The sequence below is a fragment of the Rhopalosiphum maidis genome, chromosome 1 (assembly GCF_003676215.2).
Source record: "Rhopalosiphum maidis isolate BTI-1 chromosome 1, ASM367621v3, whole genome shotgun sequence".
NCBI classification, from domain to species: Eukaryota; Metazoa; Arthropoda; class Insecta; order Hemiptera; family Aphididae; genus Rhopalosiphum; species Rhopalosiphum maidis.
The window spans coordinates 73,248,984-73,263,689 of NC_040877.1; the positions used below are offsets into that span (position 1 = coordinate 73,248,984).

At 29.5% G+C, this 14,706-nt stretch overlaps 1 protein-coding gene across 1 annotated transcript; it reads left to right on the forward strand.

Moving 5' to 3' along the window:
- The first annotated feature begins 1,663 nt into the window (after nt 1–1,663).
- Nucleotides 1,664–11,380, forward strand: LOC113559199 (alpha-tocopherol transfer protein-like). Its single transcript, XM_026964828.1, has 7 exons — nt 1,664–1,805; nt 5,921–6,067; nt 7,344–7,503; nt 8,690–8,957; nt 10,344–10,454; nt 10,589–10,691; nt 10,774–11,380. The coding sequence occupies exons 2-7, from the start codon at nt 5,929–5,931 to the stop codon at nt 10,923–10,925; spliced, it is 933 nt and encodes a 310-aa protein (XP_026820629.1). The 5' UTR covers nt 1,664–1,805; nt 5,921–5,928; the 3' UTR covers nt 10,926–11,380.
- The last annotated feature ends 3,326 nt before the right edge of the window (nt 11,381–14,706 follow it).

The window sequence follows — 14,706 nt, forward strand, 5'->3', positions numbered from 1 at the left end:
GTTTGCATCGAGTTTGTATAATATATTGCAAAGGTGGCAAATTATTTGAACGCTACGTGCCAAAAATTACCTTTTTTTCATGCATGCCATGAAAAATATTATATATTATGTTGTATTTAATATTTAAATTAATATATAATATTTAATTTCTTAGTGTGATTTTTTTTTTATTTAATACTCAATATCAATTCGCTAGGCTAAACCTAACCTTTAATTTATAATAAAAAATTTAATTTTTCACGTGCCATGGATTTGTCGTTCCTATTATATTTTATCAAAAAAAACTGTATTCAGTTTAATATTGTAGACTATTGCATTTTCTCAAACAATTTAATAATTAATTAAGTATATATATCTAATAACCGTTGTATTCAGTATCGCCTGCATAAATTTAGTATTGCGAATATAACAATATATGTGTTTATCATCTAAATATTACATTTTTCTTTAAATGTAATCGAGTTAACAATATATAAGAAATGTAGAATTGAATCATTACCCAAACTGCAGATGGTGATCATGTAGGTATACGATTCACCGAAATTAAATTCTAACTTAGTTTTTATGCATTTTTAATTCGGCATAATATGTATTATATATAGATACTATATTAGCTACTCGAAACTATATCTAAACCACTACATTATACAGAACAGTTTAAAATTATATCATTAGATGCAGTACTTATACAGTATTTGTCACAAGGCCGTTACTAAAAAAAAAAATTTGGGGTGGTTCAACGTTTTTTAAATAAGTATTAGTAATTGGAATTTGGAGTAAAATACTAGAATGAAAAAATGTATTTAGTATTCTAAAGTAAAAATACAAATAAAAAGTATTTTTAAGTATTTCAAAAATACATTGGTCGAAAAGTATTTAAAATACAAGTATTTGAATGCTTAACAATACTTATTAGATGCATAATAGATATAGATATACTCTCTATGTTACGATTATGTCAAATTGTGATTGTAAACATAATAATTTTGTTTTTCAACTATAATTCGCCTATATATGAGTATGTACACGAAGCGTGCAACAGAAATTGGAATAAAATCTGACAAAATAATAAACAAAAACGTTCAAAATAATAATATATACCCTTTCCTCTTTTCCGATGACGATGCCGTTGCAGGCATATTATATATGTACAGAAAAACTTCATAAAAAAAAAAAAAATCCAAATTCATTATCATAAGCGTATTTTGGCAGAACGTTTTATATTTACAACGACGATGACGACGTACATAAATATTTTTAAGTCAAATATTGTTGGTCAAGTTTGTCGAAACGTTGGACTAGTGGTTACCCATATTGGTCTGATCGATCTGACGGTGTTTCGAGCCAACTATTTCGCATTCCGGTGATTTAATTGAACCTCTCACATTACACACACCTGTCATAAAATTATATTATCATTATCACTATATTACACTATTATTAATATTCTATACGAATTATATTTCGTTTTTGTCCTCGGTTTGTAAATGTTTGGTATTCAACTTATAAACGTGTACAATAGACGAAAAATCCACGCAATCCCGTAAAGTCTATGTCGCTGCTGCCCCCAAGGCGAGTGAAAGTCGTCGATAATATATATTTGTATTATGCATCATTCCCCCCACGGGCACTGTATTTTCCCTACTCCGTCGCACTATCGGCCTCTACCGCGAATAGCTTCATACCGACCGACACTTTGCCGTCGTCCTCACACGATAAGCACTCGCACGCTGGAACACCGCAATCAGTATCCGGTAAACTGTGCAGAAACTATCGCGGATTTACGCCGAAGAAATTCACAAAAGGTAAATGTCTTATATACGGTCCAGTAAAAATAGTTTTAAGTGCGTTATTGTAGCCCGCCTGTAAATTGTTTTTCGGAGACAGAAACGTTTTAAATTGTAGAGCTCGATATAAGTACCTACTACCTACGCTAAAATCGTAATTTAATATTATTAATTTATGTCGATAATTCGAGAGTGAGTCATTATCGTACACGAGTTATCGCGGTTAAGTGAAAGGATATTAATCCGCCGCACGCGGGTCTTCGATACATTTTATTTCGGTTGCAAAAACGAGATGCTGACTTGTACAATATTACTATTTATTTTATAAATTTACGACAGTATTAAAATTGTTCTTAGTGTACAACAATATTAATATTATAAATTTATAATCGTGTTATTCATTATCGCCGGCGCGATCATCTTGGCGAAAGACGCCCACTCCGCCCAGATATTATTATTATATTACAGATAAATGTGTCAGAACCGTTAGATAGATTTTGTCCGTAGATCGTTTTTCGTTATTTCCGAAAAAAATTTTTACCATTATTCTTCATAAATCGCGTGCCTGTTATAATATACCGCACTAGTACCTGTTGAGGAACACGACGCGCTAGTACAGAGGATAACAATATAACATAATCAGGTACCTACGATAAAAAAATTGATATTGCCAATGTAATATTGTTAATCACGAGTAGTCAGCGAGTTTCTCTTTCTGCGTTCACACGGAAGCGGCACAATGGAATAATATTTTTTAAATTGTATGTTTTTTTAATTATTTTCGGTATCTATGTATGTAGTACGTATTCACTGCGAGATGTTACGCACTATTACCCGATGCGTGTGCGTGTGTGTACGCGTGCATGTGTACTTGCGATTTCGTACGGATAAATAATAATTTGTTATGTTTCGTAATTTAAACTGAAGATGTGGTAATGACGCGCCAACTCGTTATACAACGGTTAACAGAAGAAATACAACACGCGCCGTTCCACACGGTTTTCGACAAACACCGTCTTCTCAAATCCTCCGCACGGCGAGACGGTCAAAGTGTGTCGTACGTTAAGGTTCAAGATCAACCGCCATTGGCGCGTTGATAATAGTAGCCAAGGCTTGAAACACTTAAGAAACGCGCGTTATATAGTTATATTATTACGCTGCCTAACTATTACAGTAACTTAAAGAATGTGCTCTAGAAAAATTCAAATAAAAAAAAAATTGTTAGATTAAGGCCAACTATAAAAATAAATTCTGTACGGAATAAACTAGAGAAAATAAAATTAATTATCATTCACAGCGCTAAGACATAATTAACAAGCACTTATTTTGGTGACGCGCGCACGTAAACTATAAATCATTATCGTTTCCATTAAAGATCGGGACTGTCTACAAATGCAAGCCCATTGTCGGTGTCCCATAATATAAATAAATAACTATAAAGATCATTATCTTGAATACAGAATTTAATATTGTATTAGAAAATATTCTTATTAAATGTATCGTCGACAGATCATCCAAAGTGAAGCGATTTATTACGTACCAGACTCGTCAATCGCCGTGACAAACACCGGGCGGAATTTTTATTTTCACGCACGGAGCAGGTTTCCGCATTGACTATGGCAATATGTATGAAAATTATTAAAATTAAGATAAAAAATAGAAGACAACATGCAAAAGCCCTAAAATATGCACCAAAAACATTTGGTGTCATAATTCCGTTTAGTATAAAACGGATTTATAGCGTACCTAAATACTTGCGCTGCCATCGCTTTACATTGCATAGGTGCGTACCATCAAAATACGCATGCAAATGCACTGTAAGTCTCGGGCCCCGATAACAACACATATACATTATTATAGTTCGTTTTCCCGCAGTACGGTTCGTTTCGGTTGTTACCGAGGTATCATTTAAAACTAGCTGGGTTATACCTGTATATCGCTGCAGTTGACGTGTCATCTGATGACTTGCGACGTAGACGTGTAATAGCGCACACGGAGGAAGTTGAAATTATAAGGCACTATTATTATAGATACTTATCGTGTTGTAGTTATCGTTCGTGTTGTACGTAGGCACATAGTGGACGTGCCGTTTTCGTTTTTCCCTCCTTCGTGTTCGGCCGCCGGTTTCAACGAAACAACGATTCTCCGATCGGCGATGGTTCACTTCGACACTGTTATAATAATAATGTAATAATATATATTATTATAATTGCCCGTAAATACTATTATATTTAGTTTACGTAGAGTTGTACGTCAGTTCTTTCGTTCAGCGATGTGCCCGCTGTTTCACCGGCGATTCCGGTTTGTTTGTATTATTGCGTCGTTGTACCAATACGTATGTACCTCCTAGAATAATAACCGTTTTGCACTTAAATATTACGGTTTGGTCTGCCGGTAAACCCTGAGCGCTTAAAATTGTATAGAAAGCGACAGCCGTATATTAAATTGTTATTTTTTTTTCACCGCGACAGTGTACGCGATTAGATTTTTGTTACGTTTTGCACCCGTCGGGCTTCGGTATTGGTTATTATTGATATATACATATAATTTGGCACAGCAGTACAAGTGCAGAGTACCTTTGAAATTGAAATTTAAAATATATAAAAAGTACCTATACTTAGATTTTCATTGAATAAAATTATATACAAGTACTGCAAGATAGGTAATAAGTGTATTTGGAAATAAAAAGAAATCTATTGTATTTGCCGAATTCATTTCACGAATATTATAAATAAAAAAAAATGTTCGCCATTCAAAACCTACTATTGTTTTTCGAATCCACAGGACCTGAAAGTTTTGAGATAGTTTATGTACTAAAGTCGTAGCCGTTTGTTGTGAACATTCGTTTAATTGTGGCTAAAGCGCACAGATTATTTTTTTGAATCGAATACAACGCGTTTGTTTATTAATGGTTAGACGGGGTGAAAATGAAAAGTATTTAGTTTTTACTTAGATTATCTTGTTATTAAAAACGAGAAGTACTAAAATATGGTACTACATTGAGTAGGGATATAGTATTTAAATAGAAGATACAAAATACGTTAGAAAAACACCCAGTGAAATGAAATAAATCCTATACAATATTCAATTTGTATTTGAAATATACTGCCCGTGCATTTGGCTGTGATTGTTAAAAAAACGTTTGTCCTTGGACGCTGTCTTCCGGTTCGACAATCTCTTGCGCGCCTATATCATCGTGTACCCCCCATACACGACGTATGTCGGACACTTAAAAATGTTGACACGCGAACGTCGGATTTCGCGGATCATCGTGAAAAGCACGATGTTTTCGAGCGAGCAGCGTGCGAAGGACAACCTCGTGGTCGGCACCAGCTACGTGTATTATACACACCTCGTACGACCTTTACACGTCGGTAGGACGAGTCCGATACAAACGTGCGAAACGCGTATCGGGCACACGAGTCGGCGTGCGACAAAAATATAATAATTAATACCTAAGTAATTATATGACGTTAGCGAAGTGTTGCGATTTCGTCGGTATGGCGATAATCGAACGCAGGACGACGGAAAAATGGGCTTGCATGAAAATCCGAACGTCCGCGGAAGGCCGGCTGGACGTCGACTGTAGTGTAATCGCACTTGCTATTTACCTGATGCCGTATATCGGGTGTGTAAAATATTATTTTATTACGACGTGTTGCTCAACGGATCCGGAGATGGTTGTACGCGATGTGACGGTCGTGGTGACCGAGTAGGTTTTGTGGTCGTTATTATGCAACGGACGATTATTATTATATATTTTTTCCTATCTATAGACACACATACAACACGTCATACCGTATACCCGAGCGTATACATATAATACGTATACGCGCGCGCGGCCGTACACTTTCTCTTTCGTATTACCATTATTATAAGTATTATTACATCAAAGACGTGTACCCGTAGCTTAGCGTGGTTCGGTCGCGCAGTATCAGCTGGTAGTAGTTCTTACCGGGTTTACTTTTGTAATAATTGTTTTACTTTCCGACGACGACGATTTTTATCCTCTATCGTTCAAAACGATAAAGATATTTTATCATTTTATTCGTGCATAATAATATATTATACGCCGTCGACACCGTCACTGTTTGTCGCGATTTGTAATCGTTACCCATTGGTTTTCTGTGCAGCCGACAAGATGACTCTCGTACAACCCACCGTCGAAATGCAACAGCACATCCGCACCGAGCTAAATGAAGACGTGTCGACCAGAGAAAAGGACCTGGAACATATCAAGGAATGGTTGCGTCTGCAACCGCACTTGCCACAATTTCAAGGTAAGCACCGCAGTCCACCCCGAGGTGTAGTAAAATAATTTATGATCGATTTGTGTCACTCTACTCCGTTCATCAGTCAACTACATTAGATGTTACTCAACTAATAAATTATTCGTTAGAAATTTGATTGCCATGCATCCAAGTACACCGAAAAATATTATGTTTTGGAATATAAAATTAAAAATAAATGTAAACTTTCAAAATATATTCAAAAAACTTAAAAAAAAAAAAAAATGAAATGAAAAATTGTGAATAATACATTTTTTTTCAAAAGTGTTGTTTTTTAAATTATACAAAAATATTATGTTCAATTGAATAAACTTTCGAAATAATGAGTATATAGGTCCTTAAATATTTTAATGACTTAAGTTAAAAAAAACACTTAAATTATATTACTTAGCAGTTAACAATTGTGCAACTCTAATTTTTTTCAATAATAACTAAATATCATTATTCATTATGCACTTTTTTTTTCTTATTTAATACTACAGTTATAGTAGTTGAGGCAATTGAACGATTGTACCAATCAACTAAATTATTAAATCAAGAAAAAATATATATTTATTATTTATTTGTATTTAGAATCATTGTATACCTCTACAACTTAACAATAGAAATAATATTATTTATTTATTTATTACTCTCAACTACAGTTAGGTATAGATAATGAATGTATAAATATGATTTTAACTTGATGTATTATTTTTTTCAATTTATCATTATTAATATATTATAATTATACATTTTATTATAAAAAGTTAAATTAATTCAAATTATAATGAATATTTTAATTAGTTAAACTATTGAATTGATATGACAATTAACTAATTAGAGTAGTTAAAAATTAATTATTTTTTAACATTTTAAACATTTTAACTAGTATATATATCCACTTTTGGTATCACTTATATCAACCTTGTATATTAAAATATATTATAATGAACAGTTATTTTAAATGTATTCGAACAAAATACAATAAGTATCATACATAAATATAATTAAAAACCTAGTTAGCTATAATATAAATTTAAATCATAAATATTAACGAACGCGTATAAGTATATTATTATAAAAATTATCGTAGCTTCACTGATATCGTAATCTAAGGTGTTTCAGAAAAAATATTAATATCGCAAATTTTTTTTTATCATTATATTTATTAATTTTCTTGGGGTCCTAAAATAATTTCATTACTATTGAACATTTATTTCTTGATGGTTTGAGGGGAAAATACAAAATAAAATATGTATCATACTATTCTTCGTCTACTTTTTAGACGATGCCCGCATCATGACATTCCTCCGAGGATGCAAGTTCTCTCTGGAAAAGACCAAGAGGAAGTTGGACATGTACTTTACAATGAGAGCAGCCGTACCGGAGTTCTTCAGTAACCGAGACCCGACGTTACCGGAAATCAAAGAAGTGATGAGAGTCGCGTACGTATATTAATATAATAATATTATGTCAAACGTAGTCTGCATAAGGTATTTAAAAACTACGATAAGTTTTTTTTATTTTAAATGTTCCTAAAACATTTTTTGAATAAGCGGTACGTGCAATCATATATTATGTATATAAAGTATAGGAAAACGTGAATGTTGGATGGTGACTAATATTCGTCGAATAATTACAATAATATCTACCAAAAACTCTCATAAACATAGATACTTTAGGTAGGTACTAACATTAGATTCGATAACAATAACATTTTTTTATACAGCTTACATTGCTTACATACCGTACCGAGTTAGATGTCATATTGGTTAATCAATTTTCATTACGGTTATTATGTCATTATTTCCTAACTAAACAAATAAGATACGCTTTTAGTTTTTTAAACACATATTGTCACATTTTAGATTATTGGTTTTCGTTAAGTTGTGTTATTTAAATAGGTACCAACACGCACGAACATAATAGTGTTATTATTTTCTATATACTTTCTGTCCCACATTTTTCATTATATTTAATGAACGTTTCGATTACATTACGTCATAATACATCTACATACTACCTAACTCGACTGTATATTTTATTATATCGACATACTAACACGATTTGATCTATTTTATTGATATACATGCGTTTAATCATCACTAAATGATTATATGATATAATAATTGTATGTTTACAGTTATTATTTTGAATTAATGGTGATAGGGAAAGAATACTTTGATCAGTTATATTCTATTGAATTATTCGTAATCGAGACTTTTGAGTTGGATGACTTGAAATGAGTATGAAGTCAGCACTACCTCATTTTGTTTAAATTATGCCTGAAAATTGTAATTTATAGAACTTAATACTCAAGTACTGTAGGTAAGTTGATTTTTCAGTGAAATTTGAACAAATTTAGGTCTTAGTGTGATGTTAATTTCGGCTAAAGCTTCGAATTAACGAAATTAAAAATTCCAAAAATTAACATTCAATTACTTGTAAATTGAATATAATATAACTTAAAATTTATCTATTGAATTTATTGGATATAAAGGGGTTCAACATTAGCACACGTGCATAACTCGTAAGCTCGTGATGTTCATTAACTTCTTCAACGCGATGTACACGAAATATCATTATTCATATTTTTTTTTAATTGCATTTTTATGTTTTGTCATGTTTTAGAAATGTACCGCCACTTCCGGGTTTGACGCCAAATGGACGCCGTGTGGTCATGATGAGCGGTGTTGATTTGGAACAAATGGCTGCGACCGTGGCTGAAGGTATGAAAGTAGTGTTGATGATCGGTGACATACGATTAAAGGAGGAAAATGTTGGCGTGGCTGGAGATGTGTACATTTTGGACGCTAGCGTGGCCACACCACAAAACTTTGCTAATCATTTTGCTAAGTTTACTCCATCTTTGATCAAAAAATTCCTCATCTGTGTACAGGTATACCTTAACCTTATAATATTATTTTTGATTCGTAATATATGTCCCGTTTTAACGTTAAAAATGTTCACTATTTTCTTTAATAAAGAAATATGTCTCATAAAATATTAACATATTAATGTATTATAGTGTTTTGAGTTTTCTGGTATTCGAGGAGAAGAGAAATTCATATTATTTTAGAACTGAAATAAAAAGAATGTATAGTAAATTGACCTTGTATCTCAATAGAAATTCGGTTCAAAAAAATAATCGTTTAAATGCTATATAAAAATTATTTAATCATTAGTTCTTTTAAATTTATCATAATAAACAATATTATGCATTGCAATTAAATTTTAAATCGAAATTTACGAATTTTTACTTGTCGATCAAGATAGTAATACAAACAATTTTGAGTTTACAAAACTTAATTAACATTTAATTTAAATATATTTTATAGTAAATTCAACTCACTCAATTAGGTTATATAAGAATTGAGGTATTAATAGATAAAAATGTAATTAGAAAAAAAGGAAAGATGTTTATTTTGATAACAACTTTTTTTTATATAACTTTCTAGATTCTAAAGCGTTCTGTAAAATGTTTTTCTTTAGTATGAAGAAGACCACTAAACCATCAATGCACCGTTTTATATTTATATACTACTTTTTCGTAGTACAACCATAGGTATTATATTTCATAGACGTTGTATGTACAGCATTCATAAACTATGTATTATCAAATCATGATTTAATAAAATATATAATATACTTGATAACCTCATTAACATTCATAAATTGTATTTAGTCCGTGAATATTCATTTTTATTCAATTTATATAATCTATATAAATATTTAGACGTATTGAACAACTAGCTTGGTGATCCACTGGTTTGTTACAATATTATTTATTTGTTTATTGTATTTAAATAAGTACTACCTTTTTAACATCACAAACACAATTTATTTGCAAAATAATTATTTTCAACATTAAAATATTAAGAAAAATAAATATTATAATAAGACTTATACTTTATCATAGTAAAATACTATAAAATAAGGGTTAAGATTGGCATTAGACATATTAAGACAACAAATAAATTAATTTAATTTGTTGATAGTCGGTAATGCAAAAATAAATAAAAAAAAGTATGTGAAATCTAGTGTGTTTTTGAGGGAATTTATTAGAGATTAAATTTAATTAAAAATAAGAAGTGTGGAGAATCATTTTTACCAAATAATTACGAATTAAGTTCCACATTTTCTCTAGGTGATCTACTGGTTTTACTATAATATTATACAATTAACTCATTGTATATATTATTTGGAAATAGTTATATAACCACAGTAAAAATTATTTATTTGAAAAAATATCATATTAGTTTATCAACTTTCATGTATATTTTAGGAAGCATATCCAGTTAAATTAAAAGAAGTGCACGTTATAAACGTTTCACCACTTGTTGATACAATCATCAACTTTGTAAAACCATTCCTCAAAGAGAAAATACGTAACAGGGTAAGTAAATGTACAATAGATTCATATAGTTATCTTACGTAATTTTTCTGTAAATGAAAATAAATAAATTACAATATTTGATGTTTATATACTATGAAAAGTATTATATTTAATTTTTTGTCCCTTCTGAATAGATCCACGTACATTCCTCATTAGACTCATTGAACGAATTTGTACCAAGGGACATGCTTCCAGAAGAATATGGAGGAAAAGCTGGACCAATGGCTGAAATTAACCGTAACATTAAAATAATTATTTAGTTATTTATATATTATAGAATATGGTTGTATTATAATTTTTTTTTTTTTTACTTCTTTAGGTCAATGGTACGAAAAAATGGTGACTTACAAGGATTGGTTCAAGGAACAAGAAAAAATCAAAGCCGACGAGTCCCGACGTCCTGGAAAGCCGAAGACACACGATGATTTATTTGGGATGGAAGGTTCCTTCAAACAACTTTCTATCGATTGAATGCATCAGTATTGTTCTTGAAAAATAAATCTCATACGATTTACATGTTTTTATATTCTTTATTAATGTGAACACTTCAAAAACTGGGTGGTAGCATAGACATTTTTTTTTTTTTAATATGGATTTCACATAATTTGGACTATATTTAATGCAATTTCCTTGAAACCAAAGCAATTAAATATTTTTTTTTTTTGTACGCATTATAGTATAGATTTTAATTTTTTGAAACAATCCTATTAGTGATTTTGTTTTTGTAATAAATGTTTATTGCAGTATATGTTAATGCAGAATAATGCACTTCTTGTCACAGTATTAACGTCAGCATATATTAATTTTTATTGTTATTATATAAGAATACCTAGTTTATTTTTTAGTTAATTGTTTTTTTTTTATATTCAGTTCCAAATAAGAAAAAATATGTAACCAAGCTTTTTATCAATATTTTATACCTACAAACATTTTTTATATGTATTTTTTTTTTCATAAGACTAAATAGTCTAAATGTAATGAAACTAAATAAATTGACAACTTTCTTCCTATGGCCGCGTTTAAAATTATACTTATATGACGAACTAAATTTTAATTGTAACTAGATATGATATCTAGTTGAACTCTTTCAATTGAGTTGAATGTAATCCAATCACTCCTGCTTTTATTAATAGTGATTGAGTTAAGATAATAATAACAAATTACAAAGATGAGTATTTGGTATAACTGTATAAGTTTATATTATACTAATATTTGTATATAGTATAATACTATAATAAACAATAAAATAAATAGTAAACTGATCAATACTCAATACAGCAAGTTAAACAATATTAAAATTTATTTATCGGGATAAATAAAATAAGGATTGTTTAAGACAATTACTATTTTTAAAATTTTAAATCTTGAAATGTTTGGGATTAGAATTTATTTATAATTCTTCAAACAAGGTGTATGTTATTAATTTTTTCAATGTATACTAAAGTTAAGTATTATAATGTAAGTATGTATCTACATGATTATACAGGATCTCAATTTTAACTACAATTTAACTTTGTAAAATAAAAGTTTTTTATTGTTTTAAACTTTTAAACATAATTTTATCGAATTTAAATAATAAAACATTTGAAGTAATACAAACGTACTTCACCACTAAGTTTTTTGGAGCAGAGTTTAAATCGGTTGTACATCGGTAAAGATTACCTTATGTTGATTTTATTAATCATGATAAAATTTAGATCTTGTATAATCTATTTATAATATTAAAAATGTGTAATTAATAACTCAAATTAAAGGTACCTATAATAAACGATATTGACTATTTATGAAAATATATATTTAATTTTCTTGCAGGTGGTTGTAATGGTTAATAATTATAATTATAATATTTGAATACCAGTATTGCCTTAGCCACCTAGCTAATTAATAATTTAAATTGAATTTTTTGATTACTTTATATTTTTTCTCTAGTTACTTTAAATAACTATAATACTTAGTTACTTTAATACTATAAATTTGAATTCTTAGTTAGGTGTCGAGATATTTACATAAATATTCAATATTAATATAGATAAGTATTATAGATATATTATAGGTATTGGTCTGATTTAATTACACATTTTTAATATTATAAATAATAATATAATAATAAATATTAAATACAATGAATGGTATCAGAGGTTTGGGACTGTTAAGGGCATTTGTCTAGTAGGTTCATAATTACATTAACTGACTTATGAATGGACTCCAAACAACTGTGCCATTTATTTCATTTTCGTTTCAAAGAGCACTAAGTAGTGTAGGGTAGCGTAAATATGATTTTATTGGTGTGGATGTTATAAAGGAAAACAATTCGTGATTTTTTGTTCGGTATAAATTTGGGAATTTATTTAGGAATTTATATAGACATTCGCAAACGAAACCGTATGAATTAGTCAGGATCTTTCTAATCAAAATAAGGTATTATTGACCTATACATATATAACCGACTTCTATTTCGAAAAACTTTGTAGTTTAAAGAGGGGGCTTTATAACATTTACGATTTACCGTTTTTATCCATTTACCCATTTCTTTAGACTAAAAAAAAAAATTAAATTACATTAATTTTTATAACTCAATAAATCCATATTCAGTGAATATAGAAGACAGTTTCAAATTACCTGAATGATTCACATTCAATTGATGCACACATTCACGAAAATATAAACTTTAATCAAAAACAAACTTTTTAATATAATGCGATAATCTGATACTTTGAGTAAACTGATTTGTTTTTGGTGGCTACATACTAGTTGCGATCATTGAAATAATCACATATAACAGTTGCGGCCACTGCATTTTTAGGTAATATAAAAGTTGAGGTCACATCAAAGACCGAGCTTTTACAGTGATAATATGATAAGTTAAAAAAAATTAGAATTGAAACTATATATCGATAGTATTAGTAGTAACTTGTATGATATTTTAATGAGTATCTAAAAAATTTAATTTGAAATTTAAAGCCGGCGGTTTTTAAGTAGCTCAATCTGGAAATTGTTTTGGTATGTACAAGTTCCATGCTTTTATATTGGGTTGACTTTAGAGCTATTAAATACCATTTGGTGTAAGTTTATGCTATATAATATACTGTATAGTAATCTTAAATGATTATCAATCGTCATTGTAGTTTGTTACGATAAAAAATAATATGATAATTATAATACTAAACTTTAACTGAAATCGCTCACTGCTGTTTCTGAAATATAAAAATACTATATATTTAAGAAATATTTATTTATTTTTGTGCTTTTATCCCACTATTGAGTTATAAATGCGCAAACAATGATTGCAATTAGTAAGTAACCTTTTAGTTGGTTAACCGCAATAATACGTAATTTTTGATTTTGACCGCAACTAGTAAATACCGTATTAAAACTGTAATAAAAATTATGATGACATAAGCTGCATATAATGTGCATGAATACTGAGATCACGAATAAAATGTGTTAATAGAATTGTAATAAATTCTTAACTAGAGAAAAAATAAAATATTGTTCTTCGATTTTCTTTAAAAAAAAAATACTTATACGTATTTATATTTAGTAATATTCTGGAGGCCCCGTTTTTTCAGGTGCCCTAGGCTATAGCCCGCCTAGTCCCTCTCCCCTTATTTAGGCCTTGGTCTGATTTGGTTGTCAACCAATTTGGGGACATTTGGTAACATTTTGTAATGAAAGCTTAATAAAAATGCACGTGCCGGTTATAATAATATATTTATATCCATAAACATATTTTCTAGAATAATCAGATAAAAGGAAGGGTGAAATTCATTAAAAAAAAATATACAATCGTATATTCATATATCTAGTTTTCAAAAATATTTTTATAGTATCTCCTTTTAATTTATAACTGAACTTCCTTGTGGCATTATACTTTAAGCGTGTAATTTTTGTTCTTGCTTATCAATGAATATTGTTTTTGACTTTTTGACACAACTAATCCAATGAATCAAATGAACATTTTAAATATTATAATATTAGTTAGGTACCTTTATGTTATGTCGAAATAATTAATAAATAATATTAAATGCTTTATTTTTCTTGAAATTCAATGTGGCAATTAAATAAATATATTTTCGTATGGTATAATTTCACCACCCCTAAGCTATTATAGTAACCCATTGCTCCGATCGCATGACCAGACTGCATCAAACAAGAATTGCAGCTCTATACAAGGATAAATACTTTAGTAGTGACTATTGACCGCGGCAATTGAATTTTTTGGTCATTTGATATTTTGATATTATAAACATTT

Coding starts and splice junctions, on each gene's coding strand:
- LOC113559199 (XM_026964828.1), top strand. CDS start 5,929: ATGACTCTCGTACAACCCACCGTCGAAATGCAACAGCACATCCGCACC. Junction 10,455..10,588: donor AAGAGAAAATACGTAACAGG/GTAAGTAAATGT, acceptor CCTTCTGAATAG/ATCCACGTACATTCCTCATT. Junction 10,692..10,773: donor ACCAATGGCTGAAATTAACC/GTAACATTAAAA, acceptor TTACTTCTTTAG/GTCAATGGTACGAAAAAATG.